The sequence below is a fragment of the Pongo abelii genome, chromosome X, assembly GCF_028885655.2.
Source record: "Pongo abelii isolate AG06213 chromosome X, NHGRI_mPonAbe1-v2.0_pri, whole genome shotgun sequence".
NCBI classification, from domain to species: Eukaryota; Metazoa; Chordata; class Mammalia; order Primates; family Hominidae; genus Pongo; species Pongo abelii.
Window position 1 is genome coordinate 138068900 of NC_072008.2, and position 18206 is coordinate 138087105.

The 18206-nt window shown below is 40.0% G+C and overlaps 1 protein-coding gene across 2 annotated transcripts in view; it reads right to left on the bottom strand.

Annotated features, from left to right (window-relative positions):
• Positions 1-18206, bottom strand: part of FRMD7 (FERM domain containing 7) — a 50237-nt gene that overhangs the window by 17467 nt on the left and 14564 nt on the right. Inside the window, exons 2-4 of one of the 2 annotated variants that reach the window (XM_009235255.3) lie at positions 5914-6018; positions 4762-4804; positions 2784-2817 (exon numbers count right to left, since the gene is read on the bottom strand). In XM_009235255.3, the coding sequence (XP_009233530.1) occupies positions 2784-2817; positions 4762-4804; positions 5914-6018 (182 nt within the window). Of the gene's footprint in view, positions 1-2783; positions 2863-4761; positions 4805-5913; positions 6019-18206 lie in introns of both variants that reach the window. The other variant, XM_002832114.3, reaches the window with a different exon arrangement.

An 18206-nucleotide genomic window follows, 5' to 3' on the forward strand; every position in this document is an offset into this window, starting at 1 on the left:
CACTCAGGAGGCCAGTAGCATACTGTTTACAAAACGCTATCAAGTACTCACTACTATAACAACTTAGGAGGTTGGTGGAGCAAGAAATGATCACTCCAGTTTACAATTATAGAAAGAGAGGGGCTAGGTGATTTTGACAAGGTCATATCACCCAAGGATAGTGAACCTGTGGCTAGAACTTAGGTCTGCCCCTGAATTCAGGCTGCCTCCTATCCAAAAGACTGTGTTTTAGAAATGAAGAACTTGGGGCCCTGCTTCTGCCTGTTATTCCCTTGGCCTGGACCATCTTCTCTGTATCACCAGTGCCCAACACATCATTTTACACAGTCAGTATAATTAATGTTTGCTGAAAAGAACTAAACCAAACTGCCCCTTTTCCCACCAAACGCTCATCAGGGACCTATGAAATGCAGCTTGGTATCTAGGGCTCTGCTAAACAGATAACATTTATCCCACACTTATGAAAAAGTCATTTTCAAAGGAGAATCAAATTTTGGAAAGAAATGTGCATAATGAAGACTACCTACCACTAATTACCTTCTTCCATGGTCCAAGATTGGTTCCAATATTTTATTGATTGATTGATTGAGATAGAGTCTCACTCTGTTACCCAGGCTAGAGTGCAGTGGTGCAGTCTCAGCTCACTGCAACCTCTGCCTCTGGGGTTCAAGCGATCCTCCTGCCTCAGCATTCCTAGCAGCTGGGACTACAGGCATGCACCACCATGCCCAGCTAATTTTTGTATTTTTAGTAGATACGGGGTTTCACCATGTTGGCCAGGCTGGTCTTGAACTCCTGACCTCAGGTGATCGCCCCACCTTGGCCTCTCAAAGTGCTAGGATTACAGGCGTGAGCTACTGTGTCTGGCCCCAATATTTTGTTTTATAAATTAAAACACTGTGTACTATGGGCATTTCCCTATAAAAATGTGATTTTCTAAATAAAGGTCTATGTGTACTTTTTTTTTTTTAACCAATTAAGCCTTGAAGGCAATGTGGTGAATCAAAATTAATCTCAAGTGATACATGAAAATCTAGATTGAAAAAGCAGGTAAATTAGTAGGTGATTATTCAGCTTACAAAAGCATTCATCACTATAATCCTTCAAATTATGAGCTCTCCTTATACATTAGAAACGATTCAATTAGAAAAATTACATTTGCACACCACTCTCAGAAACCCATGTATTAGCCTAGACAAGGCATCCTTGTAGACTCAACTAAAGTTAAGTATTATTTAAGTGGACCAATGGGAAACAAATAAATGCAGCCTAACCTTTGCCATTGCCTGTTTTCAAATATAGTTGTAAATGAGAATAATCAGCTTTAGTTGCTAAAGGAAAGGTGAATTTTGTTTTGCTCCTAGCATGAAAGAAAGTGAACTTCTTGTCATTTGACACATTCCTTGTTGTTAAGAAGGCAGCTGCCTGCTACAAATACCAAATCCTTGCTCTGAACAGCTGATGAATCATTTATCATCACATTGATTTTCCCATTCTTTTTTTTTTTTTTTTTTTGGAGGTAGGGGGAGTTTATCTCCATCAAAATTGGTCACAATTTAAAACTCAACTGAGATGGGTTAGCAAATGCAAATACATATATATACCAAGGTATCAAGTTATTTGGGAAAGTGGCCTGTAGCTCACAAATGTGGAGAGAGAATTAGGAGAGAGAAAGAGGGAAAGAGAGGCTTGTAAAAAGCGACTTTTGCAAAGGCCACTCAGAAAACTCTTTATAAAAGGGACAAAGATTGAACTGGCCGTGAACTCTTTTGGGGGGAAGACATCAGGGAGAATAACTGGCAACCTTCTGTGATCTTGGACAAGTCATTTTAGCTCCCATGACCTATCTCTTCCTCTGTAAACTAAGAGGGCTCGATTAGATTATCTCTCAGACCTCTTTCATGTATAAGAGTCTAAATCTAAGCCAGGTATGGTGGCTCATGCCTATAATCCCAGAACTTTGGGAGGCCAAGGCGGGGGAATCATTTGAGCTCAGGAGCTCAAGACCAGTCTGGGCAACATAGCAAAGAAGTCCCATCTCTCAAACAAAAACAAAAACAAAACCAAAAACAAAAAAAACCCTTAAAAATTAGCCGGGCGTGGCGGCAAGTTCCTGTAGTCCTGGCGGGAAGCAGGGCACAAGGACTGAGGTGGGAGTGTTGCCTGAGCCAGGGAGGTTGCCACTGCACTTCAGCCTATCCTACCTAAGTCAGAGCGAGACCCTGTCTCAAAAGAAAAAAAAAACAAAAAACAGTGTAAGTCTAGAAAGTAGAGTACGGTTTTGAGGAATGTTTTGTTGACAACATATTTTTGCAGAAATAGGTTTACTTTGTAATTCTGAAGGACATTTTTTCATAAGTATTTATCATCATTACAGATTATTTTGTCTTCTGTGAGATACATTCACAACCCCCACATTTTCAATTTCCATGGAAATTGGCTGGTATTATACCTGTGCTGTTAAGCTGCCCTCTCTGACTGAAACACAGATGTCATGAAGGAGAGCACACTCATTGTTGTAGTAGTTAATGGCATAACCCCCAAGTGGATACCCAGGCTTGAACTTCTAGAACACCCCTCTTTCTTCCTGTAGTCTCCACCCTTTGGAAGATGAACACCTGGAGAACCAGCTAGGCCCACCCTCTCTCCAGATCCTCACCATCTCCCAGACAGTGACTTAAAGCCAAGTTTTGTGAGAATGGCTAGAAGCACTTGCCCCCAATAAATGGAGAATAATGATTCTTAAGTAACATCATGCAGAGACACACAGGTAATCACTATACCTTGTAAGTTCTTCCCGCAGATGTCCAGGGTCCACTGGGAAAAATTTCACCATAAATTTGAAAACGATCTCCTTAGGATCTTAAAACACAATATCTCCATAAGTTTTATTTAAATGTCCATCACAACAGTTATAGGTACACACACACACACACACACACACAACCCTCTCCTCTTCCGTCCCCTCCCCATCACTCCCTCCTACAGACTTCTGTGTTTCCATTTATCACATGTATAAAGTGTCACAATTTCTGGATTGTGTCTCTGTGTATAGCGATTGGGAAAGTTCTCCCACCCCTCTTTCTACCCTCTCTCCCTTCAAGTTTATTTGCATAAATGTGCCCCTTTGGGGCCTACTGTGTCCTCTCCTAAGTATCCCATTCAGAAAAATATGGCACTTGCTAGTTGGGATTCTGCATTCGTGACTGAGAGAAGGACTCAACTTCAGCTGAGGCAGGTGTACATTACCAGGCCTAAGTATCTCATAAAGAGAATTCGAAGCACAATGGACTGATGCCTCTATCTTATACATTAAGAAAACACATATACTTATCTTCACACCTGCTTGCATTTGAAAATTAACTTTTACACAAAACATAAATGCACACATGCAGCATTAACACCATTGATTCAGTAAATATTTGTTGGTGCCCATTATCTGCAAAGCAGGTATTGGGAGTAAAAAGACAACTAAGAGCTCACTGTCTAGTAGAAGAGACAGACATCTAGACAGTTATAACACTCTAAAATGCTATAAGCACTGAGTACTGGGGAAGCACAGAAGGGAGGAAAGAATTTGGAAGTGGTCAAGGATGTCTTACCAGAGGACTTGAGACCTGAGTAGAGTGGCCAGATTTAGTGAATAAGAAGCACAGGACTCCCAGTTCAATTTGAATTTCAGATAAACAACAATTGCATGAGATGTGCTTATATAAAAAAATTATTCTTTGTTTATCTAAAGTTACAATTTAATAGGGCATTCTGTATTTTATCTGCTAAGCCTCCATCTGAGATTAATTTTGTCAGAGACAGCAGAGGTAGGAATATGAGGTAGCTAGGAGCAAGGACAAGGCTAGGAAGGTAGCCAGAGTTCAATGCTTTGTGTACCATCCTAAGGAATTGGGACTTTACTCCTTGAAGGGTAGGTAGTAGTGAGCCATGGAAGCATTTTAAGAAGAAGAGTGATGTGATCAGGTTGGTATTTTCAATAGATTTCTTTGGGAGTAATGTAGATGATGGATGAGGGGAATCAATTTGGAAGCTGTTGGAATAATGTGACAGGTGATCCTTATGCAGTGGGAACAGACAGAACTTTGGGAAGCACTAACATGTAAAGAGCAGGTAGAGGAAGAGGAACCAGTAAAAGAGACATTAAAACAGTGCAAAGTCCTGATAGAAATTTGCCTGCCTCAGAAACATCTGTGGAATTTTGTAAACATGCAGGTTATTGGCAACCCAGGAATAAGGCCCAGGAATCGGCATTTAACAAGAAACTCAGGCGATCCTAATGCACACTGAAATTTGAAAACCATCACACTAGATTGTAAAATATAGGGAGAAAATATTTCATACATAGTAGGCACTTAAATATGAACTAAAGCGAATGAATAATGCTTGTGACAGGATATAACTAAAGAATCTTCAGGCAGACAGTGAATGGCATTGCAGATTGACATTAAGGATGCTCGAAGATTTGCAGTGCCAGAAAATGAGATATATTCCTCAAACCAATCCAGAGTACTGTAATTACCAGAGTTCTTCAGATTTACTCAAAGATCCAGCAGCATGATTTCTTTCATCTCAGGCAAAATTAAAACAATTTCCTAAATTGCTGAATTTACTGGATGTATGAAGGGTTGAAATAATATCTCAAAGCCCTTTTCTCCCCTTATATTAAAATGAGAAATTGTGTGAGGTTGCTGAAACCTTTTTCAAGCTCTAACTGTGAACTCTATTCCTTAAATGATTTTCCATACTTACTTTTTACCTGTTTTGTTACGGGCTTCAAAAGTTCCAGCCAAACCTGTAATAACATTAAGGAAAAAATTGGTAGAGCATGGCATTGAGCAGAGCTTTTTTTTTTTTTCTTTTCGGTAATAGATAAAGATTAACATGAAATAAATGAGTACCAGGACTATTTAGACTTCTAAAGGTAGAAACAAACAGCAATGTCAAATAGGTGGCATACCACGTTTAATCTGCTCCCTTATATTTTCCCGATGACAGTGAACATTGTTGATCTATAAACTCTTTCTTGTTGACATTTGAATCACTGCTCCACTGCCTTAGTAGGATGACAGAGGTGTCACATACATGGCTCATTAGTTGCTACAAAGACTAATAATGAAGGCATTTGGCTCCACATTTGAACCCTCCAGTCCCCAAATGCCAGTCTAATAGACATAATGAGCCTTTCTGGGAAGATGCCAGATCACAGATATGCCAAGGCAGGACACAACAGAAGAATATCTGAATGTTAGGGTCTGAGAAAGGAGAAAGGAGATTCCTCTGAATATTCACTGGTGAGGTTAAAAGTCTTAATTCTGCAGGTTGAGGTCCAGGCTCTGGAAAGGCAAAATTGATAAAGCATGCATAGCTGCTCACAGAGTGACAGAACAGGAACGTGGGGTAAAAGAGTTTGTGTTTGGCAAATTGAGGTGACTTGTTGTTTTGAAACAGTCTCACTCTGTTGCTCAGGCTGGGATGCGGTGGTGTGATGTTGGCTCACAGCAACCTCTGCCTCCCAGGTTCAAGCAATTCTCCTGCCTCAGCCTCCCAAGTAGCTGGGATTACAGGCACACACCACCACACCCAGCTAATTTTTGTATTTTTAGTAGAGATGGGGTTTCACTATGTTGGCCAGGCTGGTGTTGAACTTCTGACCTCAGGTGATCCACCTGCCTTGGCCTCCCAAAGTGTTGGGATTATAGGCGTGAGCCACCACACCTGGCCAAGGTGACTGTTAATAAACAAAGAGGGAGGAGGAAAACTAGTTATTAAATCTAATCATGTTGCAAGGGTGCACATAGTTTTTCATTTTTCAATCAGGGAATTGAACCCTACATACCTAGCGGCAAACTGCATTTAGAAGCAATGCTAGACACAAAGAACTCTATAATGAAACCAACTTACATTATTTCCAGAATGGCTGCAGAATTCTAATCCAAAATATTCCTTTTCAGCAAGATTTAGATGGCTGCAACTCAGGTTAAACAATGCCTTCCCGGATGACTTTTGCTAAACAAAACAAAAAGATGATAACACAATTTGCATTCCTAACCTGATACTGTTACTGCAGCACGGAATAAAGCGTAGAAGCCACAAGACTCTCTGAAAGCCCTGTTTCCTTTAAGCACTGTTCAGAGGACCTGCATCCTTTTCAAAGATGTTGACCTTTACAGATAGATCCACTTATCTGTCTGTATGTTGTTTTAGCGACATCCCTAAAAAAGTCTCATGACAAACCACCTTGGAAAAAGAGAGCCTTGCACTTAACTATGGCTACATCTGCAAATTTACCCTTTCAATGGAATTCTTTAATCAGTTCATCCCACGGGCAATTTGAATGATTTCTTCCAAATTGACAGATAGTTTAGTCAAGATGTAAATCCAACCCTATTACTCCCCTGCTTGAAATCCTTCAGTGGCTCCCCCTCAGGATAAAGCCTGTACTCCTCAGCACAGGAGACCCAGTTCTCTCTCCCTCCTGTGGCCATGCCTGCCCCTCCAGCCTCTTGCCCACCTCCTCCTGACACTTTCATCTCTAATAACTGCAGCCTGCTCTTAGTTCCCCATACCTGTCTAGTCATTGAGTGCCTGCATGCCTCTGCTCGTGTCATCCTTCTCCACCTATCACTCTTTCCACATTTCTTTGGTTTGGCTTACTCCTACTCAGCTCAGATGTCATCTCCCCAGGGAAGCTTTCTTCAATCCCTATCAGCCGCAGGCTGAGCCAAGGGCAAGCTCCCCTATGCCTCCAAACACCCTCACTTACCTCAAGCATAGCACTTCTTGCCCTGGATGTCTATCTTTCCCATTAGACTGAATTCCTCCATAGCAGGGACTTTGCTTTATTTTTCTTGTTACTCACCAGTTCTAATTCAGAGCCTGGCACATAGTACTGGGCTCCTGAATGTTTGTTGATCCAACATGAAATTGACCATATGATTATATAAGCCCCTTGAGTAGATTTCATTTTGTAGCTTTGCCCACCAAATCTGCATACAGCCTACTCTGTTCACATAAGGCCACAGATTTTTTTTCTTCATAAAGCCCACACACACTGTGAGCACGAAACAGTCCCTTTCTTATGCTTCTCTGAGAACAGGAGCTTTGAAGAGCTCTCTGTGAAAAATTTCTTTGAGCTGAGTATGGCTGGGGCTGATTTTCAGCCTCCACTATTGCTGAACCCAGGGGTTGCTGTTGCAGGGAGGACCGTGATGGGAAAATTGAGCCCTGGCTGATAGGCACAAAGACTGGCTGCTGAAAACCCCTAGTTAAAGGCGGGTCACGCGGTGCCTACAGTGCTGCAAAGGAAGCCAGGCGCGGGGAAATGTAGCTGGAAATCACCGACCCATAGAATTAATAGCAACCTTGAGAGGTCAGAGAGTCCATCCACCACCATTTCCCCCCTCCCTCAAGGCAGCACCACACTGAACAGAGCACACATCTGGGATTTAATAGCTTTCAGGAAGGTGGCCTACCTCACCCCCTTCCCCCACCGACCAAAAATACGCCCCTCTCCCCATGGACTTCTCTCTACTTGGTTTTACTGCCCAGAGCTCCACCGACTCAAGATTCATTTGGGTTAACCCCAGTCTGATTTTTAAATGAAAATAGGCTGCAAAGGGTGAAACTTATTTCATCCCTTGCACCTGGAGACAGAGCTGCTCTACCAAGGAAAAGGGGGTTTGATTTGATGTGGGAGATCACAATGGAGCTGTAGTCCAAGAAAAGGGGGTCAGTTCCCCTGGGGGGGCGGCACCAAGGGAATGGGGTTGCCAGGGAGGGCCTGTTTATAGGGGAGAGGGGTACATTTTTGCCTGTGTGGCAACCTTGCCTAGGGCAAGTGCTGACACAGACCATTGCAGACACATGAAATTGCTCCTATTTTTAAAATCCTTCATGGACAAGGAGCTGCCACGGGATTTTTATTATGAAAATAAAAGAACTTCTAAAGACAGAGAGATGACAGCAATACTTTTTCCAACACCAAAGAAACACTTCAGTCATGAGGACCAAATTCCGTCATACACTCCAGTTTTTTTTGCAAGCAATTTAAGAAGCTCAAGATTTTCCTTTCTCCTTTTCATATTTTATTCTTATTTTCCATCAGGGCACTTAGTCCACCCTATCAACACTGCCATGTTCCATGTGTTTGTATATTTACATGTTTCTGCAATTACAAAGCATATGTAGCCATTCTTTTAAGGTTTCTAATTAAGACCTTCATTTTGCTTCCTTCCGTAAGATCCCATACTATGTTTATAAGAATAATTCCCTGATTCCTCCATCCCTGTAAGTGTTGCCAACTGGCTCGAAAAGCCTTTGGCATTTACGCTTTTGGAGGTCAGACACTCATGTGGCTCAAGCTTTCCAACCCCATCTCTGCGAGAGGCATTTTCCTTCAGTCCTCCATAGTGTACGTTGAAATTGGCCAGCTTCGTGGAATGTGTTATGTAATAGGTAAGGTCTTGATTCTGTCTCAACATGCAGCCTTTAATTTTTTCTACCATTATGATCAAATTTCTCAGTTTTGATGTTATGATTCTCTTTCTTGTAATACTGCCTTATATACAACTTTCCTGTTTTCTCTTTCTCTTTTCTGTTTTCTCTGGACTTCTGATTCTCTGTACAGTTGCTTGATATTTTTTAAGCTGGTACTTTTCAATATCCTAGTCAAGCTCCTTAGCAGATCTAAATTCTTTACCACCCGTCAGTCCTCCCACTCAAGGAATTGGAACTCCAATCCTGAATCCTGTCTCATCCTAATATCTGCCTTTAAATGTCTATCTATCTATCTATGTATCTATCTATCTATCTATCTATCTATCTCTATAATTTAAACAAATCATTCATAACTTGGATTTATAATCTTTAATTTATTGGGTCATAACAATTGAACACTGATTCCTGGGGGCTTCAAACTCATCTTCTCATGGAAACAATAATATTCAAAGTGGCTAGCTCTAAAAGCAAATCTACCAAATTTTCTGTGCACCACCAACTGTTATATACCAATTTGTTAAAATAAATTGGGATTGTAATCTTGCTCTCTTCACTTACTAGCTGGACGAATTGGGGCAAATCCTTTAGCTCACAGATTGATCTACCTCTTCTAGATATCTGAAGATAAAAACCACGTGTTTGAATTCTTGGAATTAAGTACAGTGCCTGGCAAAGTGGACATTCAATAAATGTTTACTGAATAAGTGGATAAATGGACCCAGACATTTAACTTGATTCATGTACATTAGTATAATAGTCCTCTTAAGAGGGAGACAGACTAGTCATTATGTGACCTTGGGCAAATTACTGAACCTTTCTGAGCCTCAGTTTACTAATCTGTAAAATAAAGATAATAGTGATATTATCTGATAGGGTTGTTGTGAGGATTAAATAAAATAATTCACATCAAGGTCTTAGTACAGTGCCTGGCACAACATATGCACATGCACATATGCATATGCACTTCAGCAATGCACATGTGTAGATATATGCATAGTACTAAATCTGGAAGAATATACACCAAATTGGTAACAGCAATATTCCTGGAGAGGAGATAGAATAAAGGGGACTTTAACTTTTTACTCTGTACATGTCTGAATTTTTTTTTTTAATAAGCAAGGATGGTAGAAACTTTCTTAACCAGCTTCCACTTAATAATGTGCATATAATGCATTCCATTCTCTCTTTAAAACATTGGCAGATGTGGGCTGGGTGCTGTGGCTCATGCCTGTAATCCTAGCACTTTGGGAAGCCGAGGTGGTGGGATCACGAGGTCAGGAGATCGAGACCATCCTGGCTAACATGGTGAAACCCCATCTGTACTAAAAAGTACAAAAAATTAGCTGGGCGTGGTGGTGGGCCCCTGTAGTCCCAGCTACTCAGGAGGCTGAGGCAGGAGAATGGCGTGAATCCAGGAGGCGGAGCTTGCAGTGAGCTGAGATCATGCCACTGCACTCCAGCCTGGGCGACAGAGCAAGACTCCATCTCAAAAAACCAAAAAAACAAAAAACAAACAAACAAAAAAACATTGGCAGATGCCCACATTGTGATGAAAACTCATGGCTAGTAGGTGACTCAAATACAATTGTACACTTTTACAGTGACCAATTGAGTCCCATGCTTACTAATGATTATGTTCTTGAAAATATTTTTGACAAGCTCTACTTATTAATTACACCATTTAATTAAATGGTATGTATATCAAAAATTATTATGAGCACTAATAGCAAGAGTTGTTTCTATGAAACTTAAATTGATATTTTTGTAAAGACTCAATAAGGGGGAGTCCCCAAAAATGTGCTGTCAAATTAGTTTTGGATATGACAGCAATAAAAGATTGACGGAGGAAAGACATCAAAATCTGGAAAGATTCTGTACTCACTGCTTTGAAATCATTATATTCTTGTTCCACATTAAATAAACCAAGACTGGAAATCATTGATGACAGATTATGGATGTGGTTTATGGAAGAAAGACAAAGAGAATACAATCAGAAGTCCATACTAAAGAAAAGGTCTTGGCCCTATATCAAATGGTTAGGATATGAATAAAATGTATACATGTTATGTTAAAATAAAAAGTTTGAGATGTCTGTATGTATATGTATATGATTTGTCATTAGTGTTTGCTTTAGCAAATTTTGTCAATTAACTGATCAACAACCACCTTCAACAACATTTGAAATAAGACATTCTCAGTATCATTAAAATGGCCATACTGCCCAAAGCAATTTACAGATTCAATGCAATTCCCATCAAACTACCAATGACATTCTTCACAGAACTAGAAAAAATTTTTTTTTAATTCACATTGAACAAAAAAAGAGCCCAAATAGCCAAGGAAATCCTAAGCAAAAAGAACAAAGCTGGAGGCATCATGTTACCTGACTTCAAACTATACTACAGGGCTACAGTAACCAAAACGGCAGGGTACTGGTACAAAAGCAGACACATAGGCCAATGGAGCAGAATAGAGAGTCCATAAATAAGGCTGCACAACTACAGCCATCTAATCTTCGACAAAGCTGACAAAAACTAGCAATGGGGAAAAGACTCCATATTCAATAAATGGTGCCTGAATAACTGGCTAGCTATATGCAGAAGATTGAAGCTGGACCCCTTCCTTACATAATATACAAGAATTAACTCAAAATGGATTAAAGACTTAAATGTAAAACCCCGAACTATAAAAACCCTGGAAGACAACCTAGATAACACCATCCTGGACATAGGAATGGGCAAAGATTTCATGACAAAGACACCAAAAACAATCGCAACAAAAGCAAAAATTGACAAGTGAGATCTAATTAAACTTAAGAGCTTCAGCACAACAGAAGAAACTATCAACAGAGTAAACAGACAACCTACAGAATGGGAGATAATATTTGCAAGCTATGCATCTGACAAAAGTCTAGTATCCAGAATCTATAAGAAACTTCCACAAATTTACAAGAGAAAAACAAACAACCCCATTAAAAAGTGGGCAAAGAATATGAACAGACATTTTTCAAAAGAAGACATACATGCAGCCAACAAGCATATAAAAAAACTCAGTATCACTGATCATTAGAGAAATGCAAATCAAAACCACAATAAGATACCATTTCACACAAGTCAAATGGTATTAAAAATAATTACTATCATTAAAAAGTCAAAAAATAATAGATGCTGGCAAGGTTGCGGAGAAAAGGGAACACTTATACACTGTTGGTGGGAGTGTAAATTAGTTCAACCATTGTGGAAAGCAGTATGGCAATTCCTCAACGAGCTAAAAGCAGAGCTACCATTGGATCCAGCAATCCCATTACTGTATATACTCAGAGGAATATAAATTATTCTACCATAAAGACACACGCACTCAAATGTTCATTGCAGCATTATTCACAATAGCAAAGACATGGAATCAACCTAAATGCCCATCAATGACAGATTGGATAAAGAAAATGTGGTACATATAGACCATGAAATATTGTGCAGCCATAAAAAAGAACAGGATCATGTCTTCTGCAGGAACATAGATGGAGCCGGAGGCCATTATCCTTAGCGAGCTAATGCGAAAACAAAAAATCAAATAATGCATGTTCTCAGTTATAAGTGGGAGCTAAATGATGAGAAATTATGAACACAAAGAAGGAAACAACAGACACTGAGGTCTACTTGAGGGTGGAGTGTGGCAGGAGGGAGGGGAGCAGAAAAGATAACTATTGGGTACTGGGCTTAATACCTGGGTGATGAAATAATCTGTACAAGAAAATCCCTTGACACGAATTTACCTATGTAACAAACCTTCACATGTACACTCAAACCTAAAATTAAAAGATTTTTAAAAAGAGAGAAATTTTAATGTATCTTACATATTAATTGTGTGCTTTAAAAAAATACAGACTATACAATTAAGGTTTCAGGAAAAGATAGATTGGAAGGAAATATAGCATATCATTAATAGTAGCATAATGGGTTATTTTTACTTTTTTCTTATACTTGTTATATTTTCCAGATAAATACAATAGATATTCTAAAAGTTAAAAGCATAGTGTCATACAAAATGTCTTATAGATAGAGGCTTCCCCTGTTTCCAATGCTGACTCTGGCATTAAAAATATTTCTTATGCCACCTTCAGGAAATTATTCTCAAAGTCACAGATGATAATCATTTATTCTCCTGACTTTATGGTTATGCCTCATTTTTTATCCCCAAATATGACTGTCTTAGCCAGTTCAGGCTACCATAACAAAATACCATAGAGTGGGTGGCTCAAACAATAGAAATTTATTTTCTCACATTTCTAGAGGTTGGAGACCTGCGATGAGGGTGCCAGTATGGTTGAAGTGTGGTAAAGGCTCTCTTCTTGGTTTGTAAATGTCTGCCTTTTCACTACATTTCTACATGGTGGAGAGAGAGAGAGAGAGAGAGAATCTTCCTCTTCTTATAAAGCTACCAATCTTATTGGATAAGGACCCCATATTTATATTATTTAACCTTAATTACATCCTAAAAGTCCCATCTAAATAAACTCACACTGAGGGCTGGCACTTCAACATATAAATTTTGGGAGAATACAAGTCAGTCTATAGCAATGACCCAGCTTGATGGTCCACTTTTGTTACCATATTTGCTTTTTATGACTTTTGGCTCTTCCCAAACACTAAATTCCCTCTCAAATAATGAAGATTTGTGAGGCATTTTGGAAAGAATGTGCCCAGCTACAGAGGGCCAAAGAGGAGTTCCAAGAATGTGCTGAGCCCTTGCAATAAATATGAGGTGGCAGCACAGCATGGTGGCTAAGAATGTTTGCTTTGGAGCCAGACACACCTGGGTCTAGTTCCGACTCCTCTACCCACTAGAAGAGTGATCGTGGGTAGGCTACTTAATCTCTCTGAGCCTCAGTTTCCTCAGTTGTAAAATAGAATTGTCAGAAGCCAGAAAGAAAAAGTCACATACTATATGATTCAATTCCTATGAACTATCCAGAATAGGCAAATCCCTACAGACTGAAAGTAAATTATTGGTTTCCAGCAGCTGGGTGGGAGTGACTTAATAATGAGCATAGAGTTTCTTTTGGAGATGATGAAAATATTCTGGGATTAGATGGTTGGGATAGTTGCACAACATAATGAAGATACAAAAAACCACTGAATTGTACACTTTAAAACGATGAATTTGATTAATTTACTGTTATGTGAACTGTATGTCTATCTCAAAAGGGATCATAGTGAGCTTCTAGCGAGAATATTCATGTAAAGTACTTTACACAGTGTCTGACACATAGGAAGAACTCAACTTACAAGGGACGTGAAGGACCTCTTCAAGGAGAAATACAAACCACTGCTCAGTGAAATAAAAGAGGATACAAAGAAATGGAAGAACATTCCATGCTCATGGGTAGGAAGAATCAATATTGTGAAAATGGCCATACTGCCCAAGGTAATTTATAGATTCAATGCCATCCCCATCAAGCTACCAATGAGTTTCTTCACAGAATTGGAAAAAACTACTTTAAAGTTCATATGGAACCAAAAAAGAGCCCACATCGCCAAGTCAATCCTAAGCCAAAAGAACAAAGCTGGAGGCATCACGCTACCTGACTTCAAACTATACTACAAGGCTACAGTAACCAAAACAGCATGGTACTGGTACCAAAACAGAGATATAGATCAATGGAACAGAACAGAGCCCTCAGAAATAACGCTGCATATCTACAGCTATCTGATCTTTGACAAACCTGAGAAAAACAAGCAATGGGGAAAGGATTCCCTATTTAATAAATGGTGCTGGGAAAACTGGCTAGCCATATGTAGAAAGCTGAAACTGGATCCCTTCCTTACACCTTATACAAAAATTAATTCAAGATGGATTAAAGACTTAAATGTTAGACCTAAAACCATAAAAACCCTAGAAGAAAACCTAGGCATTACCATTCAGGACAAAGGCATGGGCAAGGACTTCATGTCTAAAACACCAAAAGCAATGGCAACAAAAGCCAAAATTGACAAATGGGATCTAATTAAACTAAAGAGCTTCTGCACAGCAAAAGAAACTACCATCAGAGTGAACGGGCAACCTACAAAATAGGAGAAAATTTTCGCAACCCACTCATCTGACAAAGGGCTAATATCCAGAATCTACAATGAACACAAACAAATTTATGAGAAAAAAACAAACAACCCCATCAAAAAGTGGGCAAAGGATATGAACAGACAATTCTCAAAAGAAGATATTTATGCAGCCAAAAAACACATGAGAAAATGCTCACCATCACTGGCCATCAGAGAAATGCAAATCAAAACCACAATGAGATACCATCTCACACCAGTTAGAATGGCAATCATTAAAAAGTCAGGAAACAACAGGTGCTGGAGAGAATGTGGAGAAATAGGAACACTTTTATACTGTTGGTGGGACTGTAAACTAGTTCAACCATTGTGGAAGTCAGTGTGGCAATTCCTCAAGGATCTAGAACTAGAAATACCATTTGACCCAGCCATCCCATTACTGGGTATATACCCAAAGGACTATAAATCATGCTGCTATAAAGACACATGCACATGTATGTTTATTGCGGCTCTATTCACAATAGCAAAGACTTGGAACCAACCCAAATATCCAACAATGATAGACTGGATTAAGAAAATGTGGCACATATACACCATGGAATACTATGCAGCCATAAAAAAGGATGAGTTCATGTCCTTTGTAGGGACATGGATGAAATTGGAAATCATCATTCTCAGTAAACTATCGCAAGAACAAAAAACCAAACACCGCATATTCTCACTCATAGGTGGGAATTGAACAATGAGAACACATGGACACAGGAAGGGGAACATCACACTCTGGGGATTGTTGTGGGGTGGGGGGAGGCGGGAGGGATAGCAATAGGAGATACACCTAAGGCTAAATGACGAGTTAATGGGTGCTGCACACCAGCGTGGCACATGTATACATATGTAAGTAACCTGCACATTGTGCACATGTACCTTAAAACTTAAAGTATAATAATAATAAAATAAAATAAAAAAAAGAAAATCATGGCTTCTCATATCAAAAGTTTTCTGCTGGCATTAACTTATAAAATCTCCTTCTGACAACCTATTTTGTTCACCAATTCCTTTTAAAGTCACCCACCTGGGCCACGCACAGTGGCTCATGCCTGTGATCTTAGAGCTTTGGAAGGCCAAGGCAAGAGAATTGCTTGAGGCCAGGAGTTCAAGAGCAGACTGGGCAACATACTGAGACCCTGTCTCTATAAAAATTAAACAATTAGCTGGACATGGTGGTGCATCCCTGCAGTCCTGGTGACTCAGGAGGCTGAGGTGAGAGCCCAGGAGTTCAACTGCAGTGAAATATGATCACATCACTGCACTCCAGCCTGGCCAACAAGGCAAGATCCTGTCTCAAATAAATATAAAAATTTAAGTCCACCATCTGGCATTTTCTTTTTTTAATTTTTAAATTTTGTTTTTAAATTTTTTATCTATTTATTTACTTATTTTGAGACTGGGTTATAAGACTGGCTAATTTTTGTATTTTTGGTAGAGATGGGCTTTCGCCATGTTGCCCAGGCTGGTCTCGAACTCCTGAGTTCAAGCAATCCACCTGCCTCAGCTTCCCAAAGTGCTGAGAATATAGGCATGAGCCAGTGTGTCTGGCCAACCACCTGGTATTTTTCTTCTGGTCTTTTGGTGAACCTCAGAGCTTCTCCATGTATCACCCCTTTTGTAACTTACCCCAATCACCCACTCTGGCACTGGCCCAGAACCAGTTCCATCTATAATAGTGTAAGCACATTGTCATTCAGCATATTTGTGGGGACAACTGTGAACTAGTTCCTTCTGGCTAATTTCCATCAGTCCTTCACTCTTCAAATCCTGAACTCTGAATAGCATTTTGGAAGCCAGAACCAAGCAGAAGACTCCAGTGAGAGGATTGGACTTGTGTTAATTAGAACAGGAAGTATGGAGATAGTTCTGCATTTTGACACCATTTAGTGCAATTCTAGGCTAAGCATGTTTTCAGTGATGCTGATTTAATTTTAGCCATCTGGTGAAATCTTGGTCTGCACTCCTTCACCTCGACTGAGCTCTGTTTATAAACATCAGTAGGTGTGCACCTTATTTACACAGAGCTTAACCCCTCTGAAGGTAAGCCTTTTTCTGCAGGCTACATCCAGGAATCTCAGAATTTCTTGAGGAATAAACCCTAGGAGGGATTCTTTTTAAACACTGTTTTACTTTTCGGTAAAAATGCAAATATTCTGACATTTTTAAAAAACGCTCATATTTTACACATTTACCAATATAGGCAGCTGCAACAAGTTTTCTAGGAAATAAGCTGAACATAATTTGAAAGTTTGCACTCAGTAAATCACCTAGGGAACTAGGAAAGGGAGCTCCTTCAGGGCAGAGGCAGAAGAAATTCATTGACCAAACTGTAACCCTTCCTGGGGTTTTAACTCCTGGTAAAAGGAAAACTGCTAAGAGTGGTGAAAGGCTAATTACCAGGTAGCAGCGGTTCCTTCTAAAATGGAGCTCTCTCTGCAGGCAGTCTAACCTTTTAGCATCTGGTGGAGAGCAAGGTGCAGTTAGACACATCAAAGAACAAAGAATAAGTAGAAAGGAACCAAGGCCCTTTCGCTAGAGCCCACAGGACTCAGCAATAAACCCTGGAGGGAAGCACAGTTTGACTGGGTACTTAAGGTTTCCTGGTGGGGGTAAGCAGAGAGAACAAGCCTTTTAGATGCTTGTGCACGTGTGAAATTCGCACCAAATTACAACTGGTTTTTATTTTATTTCTGAAAACATAAAGCAGTTCAAAGTGCTGCATGTGTGAAAGATGGAAGGCTTAACGTTGCTTAGGATTAACTGCCCAGAAAGATTTCCGGCCCACGTGACTATCCTGGGGGGTCCTGGAGAATCAAGCTGAACAGCTGCCTGACCACCACCCCCTATACCCACAGCCATATTGACGCCGACCAAACCAAGCTAGGAAGAGAACTCTGGAATCAGATAGCTAGTCCGGTACCTGATAGACGATACCTTCTGTCAGACACCTTTTCAAAGCTACAAGGAAGTGATTATATGTAATTGCCTGAGGCCTTATGCAGGCCTGACAATGACCTGGACAGGTTGCATCTGATTCACGTTCTTTGGTGAAGTAACTGGATGGAGTCTAAGAGACTCTCACTGCTCAGCGTTAACCTTCATACTAAGGGGGGCAGGGGTGAAGAAAAAGATTACCAGTAAGATTATCAGCCTAATAGCAATCTTGTTCCCACTCCTGGGACATTGAAATTATCATGCCTAAATTGGAAAGACTGTTGAAAAGTGACAGTGTAATAATAGCATTCCTAAGACAGTGCTCCCAAGTCTTATAGAAATTACTAGCTACTCTGGGTAATTAAAACAATTATAATTGTTTGTCTCCACATAACACTTTAGCATTAAATCCATGTGGTGGGCATGATGCACAACCAAATTCTAAATGGTACTTGGAATTATATTTTAACGTGAAATTGATTCTGTATATACTTAGCAATATGAGACACCCAGGACAAAACAGACCATTAGATATCATGTACTCCAAGCCCATCATTTTACAAGTGGGGAGATTTAGATACAGAGCAGGTAAGAGACTTGCCTAGGATCTTTCAGCAGGTTAATGGCAGACCTGGGAGTGGAACCCGGATCTTCTGGCCTCCA